The 14,183-nt window shown below is 38.2% G+C and overlaps 1 protein-coding gene across 1 annotated transcript in view; it reads right to left on the bottom strand.

The window, feature by feature from the left end:
- The window catches only part of LOC149149682 (inosine-5'-monophosphate dehydrogenase 1-like), a 42,029-nt gene extending 28,259 nt beyond the window's left edge, over window positions 1-13,770 (bottom strand). The window contains exon 1 of the mRNA XM_089440668.1: window positions 13,514-13,770. Coding sequence (XP_089296794.1) covers window positions 13,514-13,741 — 228 coding nt within the window. The 5' untranslated portion in view covers window positions 13,742-13,770. The remainder of the gene's footprint in view (window positions 1-13,513) is intronic.
- Window positions 13,771-14,183: the final 413 nt, after the last annotated feature.

The following is a 14,183-nucleotide window of genomic DNA, read 5'->3' as shown; positions in this document are numbered from 1 at the left end:
TCCCTTATTCAAGAAGAATATCTTTAATCCCTAGGTCTAGACCTCCTTTGAGCCTTTCTTGGAGAGCCCCACACCTTGCTTCTAAAGCAAGCAAGCCCCATAATTTGAGTCTCTCATGTGAATGGGCTCTTGAAATCACTATCTATCCCATCATTGACTTACCATTCATAGTGATTTCCCTCATATCGGGACTCCTCCCATCGGTGAAAGTCCGTAAAGAGTAGGGGACATTGACTGAGGTGACAGTGGGTCCTTGTCCCATTGTTGCCACTTGATCTAGTAGTAGTCCCTTAGGCACTACTCCTAAGACCCCTACTAAATTGAGCAGTAACATTTTTGGAGTCGTTGTCAGGGAGACGAGACATGTGTCATTTTCCCCATACAACAATATTGACATATCACTCTTGGTGACTCCATTAGAAGAACGAAGCCCTAGTTCTTCACTGAATTCCAAATTTAATGCTTGTAAGGTGAAGCAAGCATCTATAGAGGCATTTAGATTCACTCCGGCGACTTCCTTTGGGTATTATATGCAAAATCATGAAAGATGGCTTGTTATTTAAGAGAAGTCGCTCTTCACTTTCCTTTCAATAAACTTGATCATGAAGACCTTCAAAAATTGCAAGAAAGTGTGGATCAATGTGCTAAGTATTACGACTATTTGATAAAGTACAAGGATAGGGATTTCATATTTGAATATTGTAGATGGAAGAGTAATGAACTCTACCATGTATAGTGTGCCTATAAATGGGGTCTTGACCGTCTCATTGAGCTTGCTCACCATACTTGTACGTTCAATATCCTGATTGACCTGGTCAATGAAAAATATTATAATCGACAACAAAGCCCCATAGAATGTGATCAATTGGATGATCAAGGTAGCCTTGAAGAAAATTCAAATATGGGGGACCATCATGACAATGAGGGATACAGGGAAGGATGGAATGATTCTAGGGGAGATCATGGTGACCATGATCCCATGGAGGATCTTAGCACAGCAAATGAGCATGGTATGAATAAAACCCTATTCAAGCCTATAAGGATGAACATCATGAAAGAGGGTTTCTCATTCAAGAAAGGGTGTTAGAGGATATGGATATTATAGCTCCTTGTAAAGGTGACATTTTTTATTTCTTATGTATTCATGAGGGAAAATGGGATGTGGGCAACTATCATCTTGACAATGAACCTATTTATGATACTAACAACAAAATTGAAATTGATTCTCCCATTCTTTAGGTTGCTACTCACAAGGATATACTTATTCACACCCCTGAGAAGGAGGATCATTGTTTTCCCATACATGAAGAAAGTCTATTGGAAGTAGTTGGCCCCATTTATTATACCGAAGATGACACTGACAAGAGCCTTACTTTCCATGGCCCTCTCCAAGATCCCAATGACATAGCTACATTATCCATTAGCCCTTACCTCGCCCTTTCTCATACCATCACTAATGTTGATGAATCATTTCCCCCTCTGGAGTATGATGTTGAGAAGGAGCCACTCATTAGATGTATCCCTTCTCCCCAATCATACCCTTAGGATTGTGAGCACACAAATGTTACCCCTTTTCAATGTGACCATCATATTGAGCAATCTGTTTGTTGTGTCTCTCCTTGTCCCGGGTCCCCTTTTCCTTCCCATCATGACCTTGAGGCGACCACAAAGCATGAAGTTATGAACAATGATCATGATAGGGAATTCTTGAGCTTGGTCATTCATTCTTCCATTTTATGCTTACAAGAAAGGCTCTGAACCTCTAAATTGGTATCCTTCCCCTCATCCAGGATTCCTTTCTGCATCATATGGATATCATATTTTCCCGCCCCCCAACCACATCATCCTCCATGTGTTTATTTCTATGTTGGCTTTGGGGTTTGTTGCATAAGTAATCATTTGGGCAATTCTTATATTGATCTAATGATGTGTTAGTTGCATTGGTCGTATGATTACACCTAGTCTTTGCCTAAGATAATATGCATGTTAGGGTAGGATGCATTACATATCGGTTTTCGAATTAATTCTAACATCATATTCCTTTGTCATGATAGATTAAGTGCATTTAGATTAGAATTGCATCTAGAATAAATTTTACTTTTTGTTGATTATTATGGCCTAACATAAGCATGGGTGATCAGAAGACACCATAAAAACACGTTGCCACATGTGCTTAGTATTTGATGTACAGGTAACAGGTTTGCAGTCCCAAGAGATTGTCGGTGTTCTCATGACCTCCCCGTTCGAGTACGTCTGTGCACTCTACTAAGAGATCATGTCGCAGTTGGAGCGAGATGTTACCCACCACCTGTGGGTGATCCACCCATAGAAGAAATTTTTCTCCTAGACGGTCCTTAGTCGACAGCTAGCAACCCTTTGCAGCCACCAAATAGCTTGATGTGCCACCATCTTCGCCACCTGAGCAAGCAATTATGCTTCCTCACCCATTTTTTATGATCGTATGTTTGAGGATGGGCCTTCCAAACACGAAGGTATGTCTTTCATTATGTAGTTGGGTATTTTCGCTTACTTATCATGGAGACTTCGAGCATGGATTAGTGAGCGAATTTCGCAAAAATAATGGGCTTGGTTTGTACTCTTGTCCCCTTGTCCAATTTGGTGGTTAACCATGTATCCTAATCCCATGGGATCTCCTTTATTGGCTACTAGCTTTAGGAGTACCACTACATGGGAAATCACGATTTTGTTGCATGGTGCCCCTTCTCAACACCACATACATCACTCCCCTATGCTCATTACGACCCCTTTTCACATATTTCCCATCTAATTTCATGTTTGTCCATTGGGTCCACAAGGAGTTAGCCTCCCCCTCCACTTGTCCACACTTTGGGTCGGGCTTGGAACGATGCCCCGGAGGTTGAAGTAGCTAAAAAGAAAGTAAAAAGCATAATTTGGCCAGTCTCAACAAGAAATGTACCATAAAATGCAAAATGGCCAGAACGTACAAATTTAGCACATGAGCAAAAGCCAACATGAGCTCTACCCCCAATCATTATGGCCATCACCCTAGTTCCTAGGGCCACTATATTTATTATTGACCCCCTGCATCATTGAGGAACCCATGATTGTCCCAACCCCTGGTGGGCGATGAACTACCCAAACTTAAAGGGGTAATCATTGTTATATCTTACACATCATACTCTCATTCCCTGGAGCCTCGAGCAGTTATAAAAGAAAAAACAATAAAAGGCAAAAGGTATATGAAAAAAGTGGAAAAACAAAGGTCGGGTTTACTCATGTACCAGGATTGCTCCATCCTACACCTATACACCCCAATGTGGGCTCTCCTCATCATAGCTACCCCTGTACCATGGCATGTGGCTTGGACCTTTCCCTTGATGCCCCACTTTGTTCCATCATCATATCACATGTCACTAGCCATAGGAAAGATGTACCATGGACCTATCACTCTATTAGAGGTTGAAACCACCAAATAGGGTCCTTGATTAACTTCCCTCTTGAACTTGGAGACACTTGTACACTCTAAAGCCCATTATGGAAGGGCATGCCACCATGAAGTGCCCACTTGGTTCCATGATTTGTAGGCTCATTTGCTCAATTACACTAATGATTTGTTCTACTAGACGGTGAGGAGTCGCATCAGATCTTATGCAGGATTGCAGGTGAGTCTTCATCTTGGGTTCCGGTCTCCAATACGGGGTCCAAGCCCTCCAGAGAGTCATATTGGCATTTATAGGGTGTGCGTTGAGAGCCATGGGACTCCACTATAGCAAAGTGCAGATAGCCATGCCATGGGATCCTGCGGCTCCACTCATTGCTCGCTTGTGTTCCACTTAATTGATGATGATGATGCACCCAGACCACCTCGCCCAACCATCTACACACTTGCACCACACACTTTGCAATTTATCCAGAGCCCAGATGGGGTTGTGTCTCACCATGGGGGACAAAGGGAGGGCTTGCATCATTGTTCCAGCCCTTGCAGATAGGATACAAGTTTGTTCGATTCACTTGGAGACCCATGAGGATGATTTTGTGCACCCACAACCACCTTGGGGCACCACAAGTCATTTGCTTGGAGATGAAAGGGCCTGGCCCTTCATCACTATTTTTGGAGCCCTTTTACTCATCTTGGCACATGTTGGACTCCATTTGGCCTCCCAACAGCCCTCCTAGCTACTTGTATATCATTTCAACCCTCTTGAGAGGTTTATTTTTCATATTATGGCGCTATCTTGGTGGGCATGTCCCCAAGGGATGTCATTTTGTAAAAAAAAAAATTATTAAGGGCATCATTAGCCCTAATTAGGCCAATCGAACCCTTAGAGGATCATATATATTGTTGAGAGGATCAATTCACTCCTCATCATCACTTGGATTTGTATCTTTCTCTTCTTGAGAACTTCGCACTACCTATTGATGGACGAATTGGAGGATCTTTAATGCATTTTGATGTTTGGATACATGCTTTCTTATCTTGGAGCTTCATTCTTGCAATTCTAATGGATGGATATAATCTTCTTGTCTTGTAAGTACTCTTTTATGCGAAATTTTACATGCTTAATGTCTAATGTATGGAACTCTATTGGTATGGTAATTTTTGTGCCCTAATTGTGATGTGAAATTCTTAAAACACTTGGTAATTTTGGCTCCTTGCATATGTTACTCATCTAGGCAAGAAGATCGAAACACTCTTAGGGGTCAATTAACTCTTTACACCTTGAAACTCCATTAATTGACAAGTCAAAGTATAGATCCTTGTTGTAGCTATGTAGTTGCTTCTCTAGGGCATGTAAAACTGCAATTAGGCTCCTTGAAAGTGCAATAATCCTATATCAAATTTTGTTCTTGACTCCATTCTCCCAATAGGCTAGGCACTGGTCTACAAGTCCTTGGTGATCACCATAATTTCACCTCTTTTCTTTAATTTTTCTGCCCTAACCCTAGACTGCTTTCCTAGGGCATCCAACGATTTCCAATCTAGCCATTGGTTTGTTCAATGAGTTGGTGAGGAGTTGCATTTGGGTGTCCTCCACATGCCCTCCAATTTTGAAGTCAATCCCATGGTCGGTTTGTGAGATACACAAAGCCCTAGTTCCCAAATCGTTTAACCCTTAATCCTTCTAGGTTAGTAGCCTTCAAAGGGATCTATTTCGCTAGAAAACTCAAAGGAAGTTCACTTATTTTTATCCCTCCTCCTCCCTTACTTGGTATAGATATTTTGTTTGAAGTTTCACCCTAAAACCTAGACTTTGCTTGGGTCTTCTTGGGCTTCTTCGTGGTCCCATACCTTCATCATTCCTTATCCCACTAGGCCACCTAGAAACCTTCCCTTAGGAATCTTGGGTCTAGGACATCCCTTATTCAAGAAGAATATCTCTAATCCCTAGGTCTAGGCCTCCTTTGAACCTTTCTTGGAGAGCCCCACACCTTGCTTCTAAAGCAAGAAAGCCCCATAATTTGAGTCTCCTGTGTGAATGGGCTCTTGAAATCACTATCCATCCTATCATTGACTTACCATTCATAGTGATTTCCCTCATACCAGGACTCCTCCTATCGGTGAAAGTCTGTAAAGAGCAGGGGGCATTAACTGAGGTGACAATGGATCCTTGTCCCATTGTTGCCACTTGATCTAGTAGTAGTCCCTCGGGAACTCCTCCTAGGACCCCTGCTAAATTGAACTGTAGCAGGCACATCTTTTATTACAAATGGAACTATATATATTGGATGATAAAAGAAGAATCATTTTAGCGCCAAAAAGGATCCTCTCCACCAAAGAGAAAATTTTGTTCCAAAACAATAGCGAAATATCTCATTAAATAGAAGAACCTTCCAAAGGAGGATTGATTATGGGATACAAAAAATTTCCACTAGCAATACACTTCTCTACCCATGATCTAAGGAAAAAGCATTTATGAAGGAGAAGGCCACATTATATACATAAAATAATCAAGATAGAAATAGTAAAACATAATAACACACGTAAGAATAAAAATAATGAATAGTAATAAAGTACAAACAAAAAACATGAAATACATAACTATCCATAAAGGCGCCACTGAACTAATATTTATAACCAAAGTTAAACCTCGTTATAAATCGTCATTCATTTTTTATATAGATTTATATTTTACGCCAGCTAGAATATTCAATTTAAAACAAGAGATTATATATTGTAGCAACAAGTAAAATCTTTTTATGTTGTCAATTGGTTCTAGCTGAAGTGGTTGTGTGTTATCCTCCATACCCAGGTTCTATAATGTAGGTAACATGAAAAGCTTAGAGCTTATACCGAATCCGGTTTACCCTAGAGGTAGCATCTTCAAAATGAGGGTAAGTGCCTAGTGGGTTTCCCCAAAAAAATGCATTATGTGATAAAGAAAGGAAATTGAAAATATAGAAAGTATATGTATTAATTTAACAACAACAACAACAACAAAACAAAAACCTTTTTATGTTATCAATATGCTCAAAAAGAACTGGCCACTATGAGGATCTTGTTACCACCCAAACTAGTGCTCTTGTCAAGGTCCTTACAAGACTCTAAGATGGCACATATAGGATAAGTGCATACTGTCACCTTAACACAAGTCCCCACTCTTTAAGCCCAAACCCATATTGAATGGCTATGGGAGGATTCCCTACACAAAAGATGTTTCACCCAATAGATTACTAAACTAGTGCCTAGTAATGGAGTCTAGGATGAAGGTAGGAGTTAATTATTGAATTTATGCTAATGTGGAAATAATGTTAACTCAGAAAATAAAGTAGACCAACAAGTGAAATTACTCACAACTCAAGATACTATTATGAACTCAAATGAGTGAATAAAGAATATTGCTACCAAGTATGGAAGGTATTCTTGAGTTGTAAATTGGATAAGAGGTTGTGCTGTGTAAATCTGCTTGTTGTCCTGTAGCTTCAGAACTGGAAAAACGCAGAAAAAATTGCAAGGACAACAAGACAAATCCACTTTCGAGGCCACCCAAAAGTGTATATACACTCGATATTGAGAATCTAGGGGTGGGGGACGTTAGGACAGCAAGGATATACCAAATCATAACCTCTTAAACTTCAGATCTACAACAAAACCTGCATTTCCAGCAAGCTGGAAACTTGTTGCAAAGATTTGGGGTGAAATCCCCATTGGGTTAAAACGCATAAATTAATTCCAATAGATATCCATGCATTCCTAATGGCTGGAATGTGTCTAAATAGCCACAGAATAATGAAAATAATACTTGTAAAACAATTATGGAATCTTAAAAAGGGATTATGTGAATAAAACTTACTTGGATGTGATTTCCCAAAATCCAGCTTGTAATCTGTTGTAAATTATTGCAGATCTACAAAAACTGCTTAGAATACCTTCGTGAAATATGTTTATTAAGTGAGAAAACAGAAGGTAGATATTCCTTAGATAAAATAAAGAATTTCTGCTCAAAACCCCGAGTGACTGACTAATTCAAGATAGAAGTTTGAAGTACAATCTAGTTATATAGATTTTTGTTTTTTATTTGTATAAGATAGGAAAATAAAAATTTTGAGATTTTAAAATGAATGGTTGTTGTACACGAGACTTATCGTGGCCCAATATCACCTTATCACTTGCCACATCTCGAATCACAGCCCCCTCTAAGTTAGCCTTGCAATTTGGACAAGAAATAGGCTTGGAGTTGAAAAGACTAATGGCCCCCACTCTTGTATAAGACAGCTCCACAGATTTCTGAAGACCAACTAGGAGCGATTCCTTGCAAAATGTCTCCGATCTATGGGTCGACTATGGGGTTGGTTGAGATCTTAACCTAGTTGAAAATATCCCCAATAAGGATTTGTCTAACCGCTTGGATCCAGTAACACCAACCACTAACAAAGGATATAACGAGGAGTAGCGCCCCCATTATCCCTTCCTCGTGACTATGTAGCCCCTCAATGGATCAACCCACAAACATCTGTGTAACCCAGATCTACCCATGTCTATCTTATGAAGTGCAATTACCACAAGTGCTAAGAAGACAAAGAATAGAAAAAATCAACCCACAATGTACCCAAAGTTTGCAAATGAAAAAGTTCTATTATGGCATTATGTCTCACAGTTTCAACAACAACCAAAAGGAGAGGAGGGGCTAGCCTTATATGATTTCGTTAGTAATAGCTACTGGGACCTCTCTCTCAAGAAAACAATTTTGTAATTTGTCATCCACAACCTAGAGACTAAGCTATTTACGAGAAAGTATTTTTTATTACAAAATTGCCCACATGAGGGGGTTCAATTTGCTTGATTTGACCATGGAATCCACTTGAGGAGGCAACATTTCCCTTGCTTTGACCTTGGAGAAGCATAAGATGATGATTGTAACCATAGAAGGCTCAACGACTTGCTTTACTTGACCCAATAGCTAGTTTGATGAGGGTCGTATTACTTGACTTGGCTCAATTTCATTGGGAAGAAGCTTGACTTGGTCCAAGAGAAACTTGATTTGGTGGGGAAGAGACAGTTAATCCACTTGCAATGGCTAGTTTATTGGCCACAAATGGTCCAATGTTCCCTTAGTTGACCTCAACCACCTCAATGTTCCAGTTCGGAGACCAAATGTCTTGTAGAGGGGGGTCGAATAGCTCCATGATGCTTGATCTTCAATTCCCTTAATCTTTTTGACTTGATTACTTGTATACCCTTGAGTTCTTAACCATATTCAACAATCACTTGACCCCCAACAACTAGTTTTGACTCCTCCAACAGCTATCTTGACCTCGGCACTAAGGTAGGACGTCCACCATGCATGGATGACCCACTAACTAGATTCACAATGCCATTGAGAATTTGAGGAATCTGCCACATGGGTTTTGTCAGGCAGATTTTTCACATAACTTTTGATGTAAAGTTTACCCATTCATGCCAAGTCTTCACTCTACTTTGCCACCACCCCACTTGTCACTTAGACAGGGTACATATTACAACCAACTTTGACTGCAATATTTGAATGATACCTTCACAATTTGCAAAAAAATTTACATGGCATGTCATCGATACATCATTCTGAGCAATTTGAAAACATGTTGACTTTTTGACCCTAGGATCCTATGCATTTTGGGAAAGATGAAATGCTAAGTGTGAGACTGCCATGTTGAGAACTGTATGATGAACACTGCACCAAAGCAAAGGATGCATACAAATTCTATGACACATGACCATGTGGAAATACATAAGTGTGCATGACATGGGCTAGACTAGCCCTACAATTGCAATCACCCCTACATAACCAAAGGCTCCTTTAAACCATGAGTCCCAATGAGATCCACTCCAAGTCCTCCAATCCTATACAAGACAAAAGGAGCTAAGAGCAGGGACCAAAGAGACTGACCATAATAGGCCTAGGATACCATAATGCATTGCCTCACATCATCTACAAGGCTTTAACTTGCATCCTTTGGACTTAGAATGGTGTTTTCAAAGTGAAAAAATTTGACCTTATGTACCCTGTTGAAATGAGGATTAACAGGTCTCTTCACACATCACTGATGAGATGATTCAAACATGTGTATTTATACTAAACTAATCATAATTACCTCACATCATTCAAAAGTTTTTAGAAACAAATTATTTTACAAGCAACATTCAGAAAAACTTGATAGCATATTGTACAAACCAAATTTATCTTGTGCCTACGCCAGTGTTTTAAAAACCGGCCAATCTGAACCGGTAACTGGTCAAACCGGCTGGTTAGCAAGCCCACCAGGTCAAACCAGCTTAAAAACCCAGTTTACCTCCTCATTTCGCCTTTTTTTTGCCCTAACCGGCCGATTTAGGATGGAACCAGTCGGTTTGTGGTCAAACCGGCCGGGTTTGTCCTAAACTAGTTGTTTTATTGCCAGGGCAACTATAACCCCCCCAAAATGCATTTTTGTGAGTTTTGAAGCTGTTTTGAGGGAAATTTGAGGTTGTTTTCCTCCAAAAATAGTCCCTCCAAGAAAAACATGCCTACCCTCTCATTTTCCTGACACATCTCAACCCTAAGAATGTTGGAAATTAATGGTAATGTTAAATTCTTAAAGTAAAAGTGACATTTCCTTTAATTTTCATTTTCATCCTTTAATTTTCAAAGTGACATTTCCTTTAATTTTCATTTTCATCCTTTTACTTAAATTTTTAACATTACCATGAAATGACTCAGGGTGTTTGAGAGTGGTTTTGACCTCATTGGATTTCATATGGAGAAACTAGAATTTTAGATTTCACTCAAAATTCAGTGGACTTAATGGTTTTCAAGATTTCATGGTTTGGGGGTTTGCAATGTTTCCATTTGATGCTATCATGCGTGAGGGTATGAGATTGGCATTTGATCAAGAGCATGAAGCCCTTTAAGAACCTTGTCCATGGTGGCATTGATTGTTGAACTTTGTTGATGTTGGTGGTACTGATTTTTGAACTCCTCTACCATGGCCTGAACAAGAATGCACCCTTCACTCAAAGGAAAACCACTGGTTAGGCATGCTAATCTTTTTCTACCACATTATAAGGTTGAGGAGATGAACCCTTCACTCAAACCAAAATCATTGGTTAGGCATGTTAAGCCTTCTCAATTTCTATCATGTTATAAGCTTGAGCAATCCAATTCTAAAGACTTTGAGCTAGATGATGTTCATGTATCTCTTGTTGATGATGTTTATGTATTTCTAGTAGCGTTGAATCAATGATGAGTTTCATGTGTGACCATGTTGATCAATGATTTGTAGTTTTGATGTCTATTTTTGCTACTACTACTAAAGTTGTATAGGTGTTTTAGCAATCCTCAAACTCGGAGGCATATTATTTATGTAGCTCATGTTGATGATCTCTTGTCTAGTAGTGGTGATGAGATTGATCATGATGAGAAGTGATCATGTTGTTGATCACTGATATGTAGACTTGTAGTAGTCCAGTGACCCCATAGCTTAGAGCATTGTTTTCGAACTCTAGAGGCCATTTAGAGCCTCATTGATTATGTATTTTGTTGCGGATATGTATTGCACTATATGCCATTTTGATATATTCACCTTTACACGATATATAGATGAGAAAATCTTGCATATTTTGTTTCTATTGGCTCGGAATCATGGTTTTAAATCTTAAAAATAGTTTTTTTCATTAAAAATTAATTATTTAATGTATTTTTTTAAAACCAGTTCGTTTAGACCTGACCAGTCCCGGTTCGACCGGTTCCGGTTCAAAACCCAATTCATTAGGTGGACCGATCCGGTCACCGGTTCCGGTTTTAAAAATTTGCCTACGCACAACTGAATTGATAAGAAGAGCGTCTATAAAATAGTCACTTAACCCCAGGAATCCTAGAAAACTATAAAGTTATAATGACACCAGAACCAAAAATACCCTAAAGTTCACAGTAGATTCTAAAACTTTTATTATTTAATATTTAACAAACTGGTGTCAACATCACAAAAATGTTGCCAGAGATAATATACCGTAGGTGCAACAATGCTAGCAAGAAAACGGAACTATACATATTATTTGCAAATAGCATATGCTATGCACAAGTACCGACATAAGAATATTCTACGTAAATGTCTTTCGGATTAATCACATTATTAGGATTTGGTCGACGTTTCGAACCAACTAATGCGTTCATCCTCAGAACAAGGTGGGAAGAAATCATACAATCTTCATGAATAAATAGCATGGATGCATCATTGCCCAGGGTTAGTCGTTGGAGATTAGTTAAATTCTTAGGATAACCAAAAAAAAAAAAAAAAAACCTTAAAAAGGTATATAAGAATTATTTAATATTCTAAATGTTGGTTTAATATTCTAAAATTAGTTATAAATTATTTTAATATTTTGAATTTATTTATAAATTAGTTGTTAGGATGTTAATAAAAAGTTAAAAGTGTTTAAAAAATAGTGTTAGGATATTATATATAAATTAAATAACAAAAAGCCATAAGGGGGTGGTAAATATTAATAAAAATATAGTTGTTATATAATATTAAACATATTATAACATATAAGGTTAAGAGAAGTAAAGAGAAGGATAAAATGGACAGGGAATTATCTAATATTATAAATTAAGTTGTAGACTAGTAGATAGGGGTATGAGAATGTATTGTTAAGAATACTTTAAAAACTAATAAGGGGTTAAGAATAAGTTCTAAATAATTTATATTTACATACTAATAAGGATAAATACCAAATTATTATAAAGAATAAGGTGAAGAGATGTTAAGAGTATATATATTAATGAAGTAATTAGGAGTTCATTAATTTATTAAGAAAATAGGGTCAAAAAAAGAATCAAAGTAAATATAAAGGGATAATATAAGTCATAAATAAAAAGAAGAAAAAGCGAGGAGGAATATTTACTATAATATCAAGTACTAAGGAGCTTGAAAAATTATTTTTATTTTTAATTATGCCAAGTAGATAATATGATATAAATCTATTAAAAAAAAGGGAAGGAGGGAAAAAATATAAAAAAGGGGGAAGGGGGGACAGGGGGATCATAAGGAGAGGGCTGGAATCCAACTCTTACTCAGTTTCCAACCATTATCCCTATTAAGATTTCTAGCATGCCTCTCAATCTCAATAGCCTCCCTAAGCTTCCTATGGTGGAAATGATCAATCCTAGCAAGGACTTTGGATTCCTCAATACAACATGGTGCTTGGATTTCTCCGCATGCTCAGCAAGAGCTGATGAGCGGGAACGATTGTGCCTTATGTCTGCAGCGTGCTCATGGATCCTCTAGTTAATTGATCGACCCGTTTCTCCAATATATGGAATACCACAGGAGCATGGAACCAGGTAAACCCCTTTCATGTCCTTCAGGTCGATAGGGTCTTTAACCGAACCAAGAGAATTTCTAATGGTCCTTAGAGGTTTGAACGAAGAGGAGACATTATTCCTTCTAAGGATATGGGCAATCCTATTTGTGGTCCCTTGAATAAACGAGAGATGAACCTTGGAGATAGGATCAACATGCGCAATTTTAACTCTAGATCATTTACAGGTTTTTTTGAAAGGCCGTGAGGCCCTGAGTTCTGTTGTACCCATTATTTTAAAAACTTCAAGGAGATGAGATTTTTCCTGCTCTAGGTGGTTTTCATCCGAGATTCTCAGAGCACAGGTAGAAAAGGTGCTAAGAGCACCAAATTTCTGAGCAGGAAAATGATGAGAATTAGCATGAAGATATTGTTCCGGGTGTTTTTTTGCGAAAAACCTGGTAAGAAACAGAACCATCATCCATTCTAGAGAGGAGAATGTCAAGGAAAGGAAGGCATCCATCCACCTCAACTTCCATTGTGAACTTGATGGATTCAGATTTGAAATTAAGGTGGTTCAGAAACAGATCCAATTTTTCACGACCATGGGGCCAGATAACACAAGTGTCATCACATGAATATTTTATTAGAAAGGAATAAAATAGGCATGTATGTATATAAAATAATTAAATAAAAGCCAAGCCAAAGCTAGAATGTTTCATGTGATTATCTTTTTTTTGCAGGTCCTTTGGTTCTGTAACAATAATAAAGAAATACCTCTAATCTCAAAACTCCCGATTTGCAATTGTTGTGAGCATCCTGCAGAGATGACACTCCAAGATCTTGGAAGCCTTGTTTGACTGCATGCATCGTATAAGGAATCATTCTCAAAACAGAACCTTTATCAGCCACCGCCCCTGAAACCCCTTGAGCAATTTTCAGCTTAGATTTATCACCCAGATATCTTGTATCACTTCCTTTTGCCATGGCTTCAAGAGAACCCATCCCTCTGTACTTTTTAAGGCGTTGCCCATCCTGTGGAATCCAGAAAGATATGATTTAAATTATAAAAATGTCAATAAGCCCCAAATTAACAAAATTACAAAGGAATATGTCTTAATGTTAAAATAAGAAAACCAGAGATATGCCAAACAACAAATAAATTGGGGGGAATTATGATCTCTTTTCTTGTAATTTATAATAGCAGTAAACAAAATTGTTATGCCGTAATGCAAAACATGAAGAAAGAAGTTGTACATGTTACACAATAACATGAACATCAACATAATAGCAGTACACAGAATTGTTAGAAAGTAAATGCAGAACATGAAGAGGGAGGTCGTACATGTTAATAACATGAACATGAACATGAACACGAACACGAACATGAACAAGTGGGTAAAAGGCAATATAAGAAGAGGGAAAGGAGATTTTGTTTGGGACTGCA

The sequence above is a fragment of the Pinus tabuliformis genome, chromosome 9, assembly GCF_031772625.1.
Source record: "Pinus tabuliformis cultivar Carrire ecotype Pingquan chromosome 9, CPIR1, whole genome shotgun sequence".
In the NCBI taxonomy this organism is placed as follows: Eukaryota; Viridiplantae; Streptophyta; class Pinopsida; order Pinales; family Pinaceae; genus Pinus; species Pinus tabuliformis.
The sequence above is the reverse complement of the archived record's forward strand: the minus strand, read 5'-3'. Positions and strand labels throughout refer to the sequence as shown.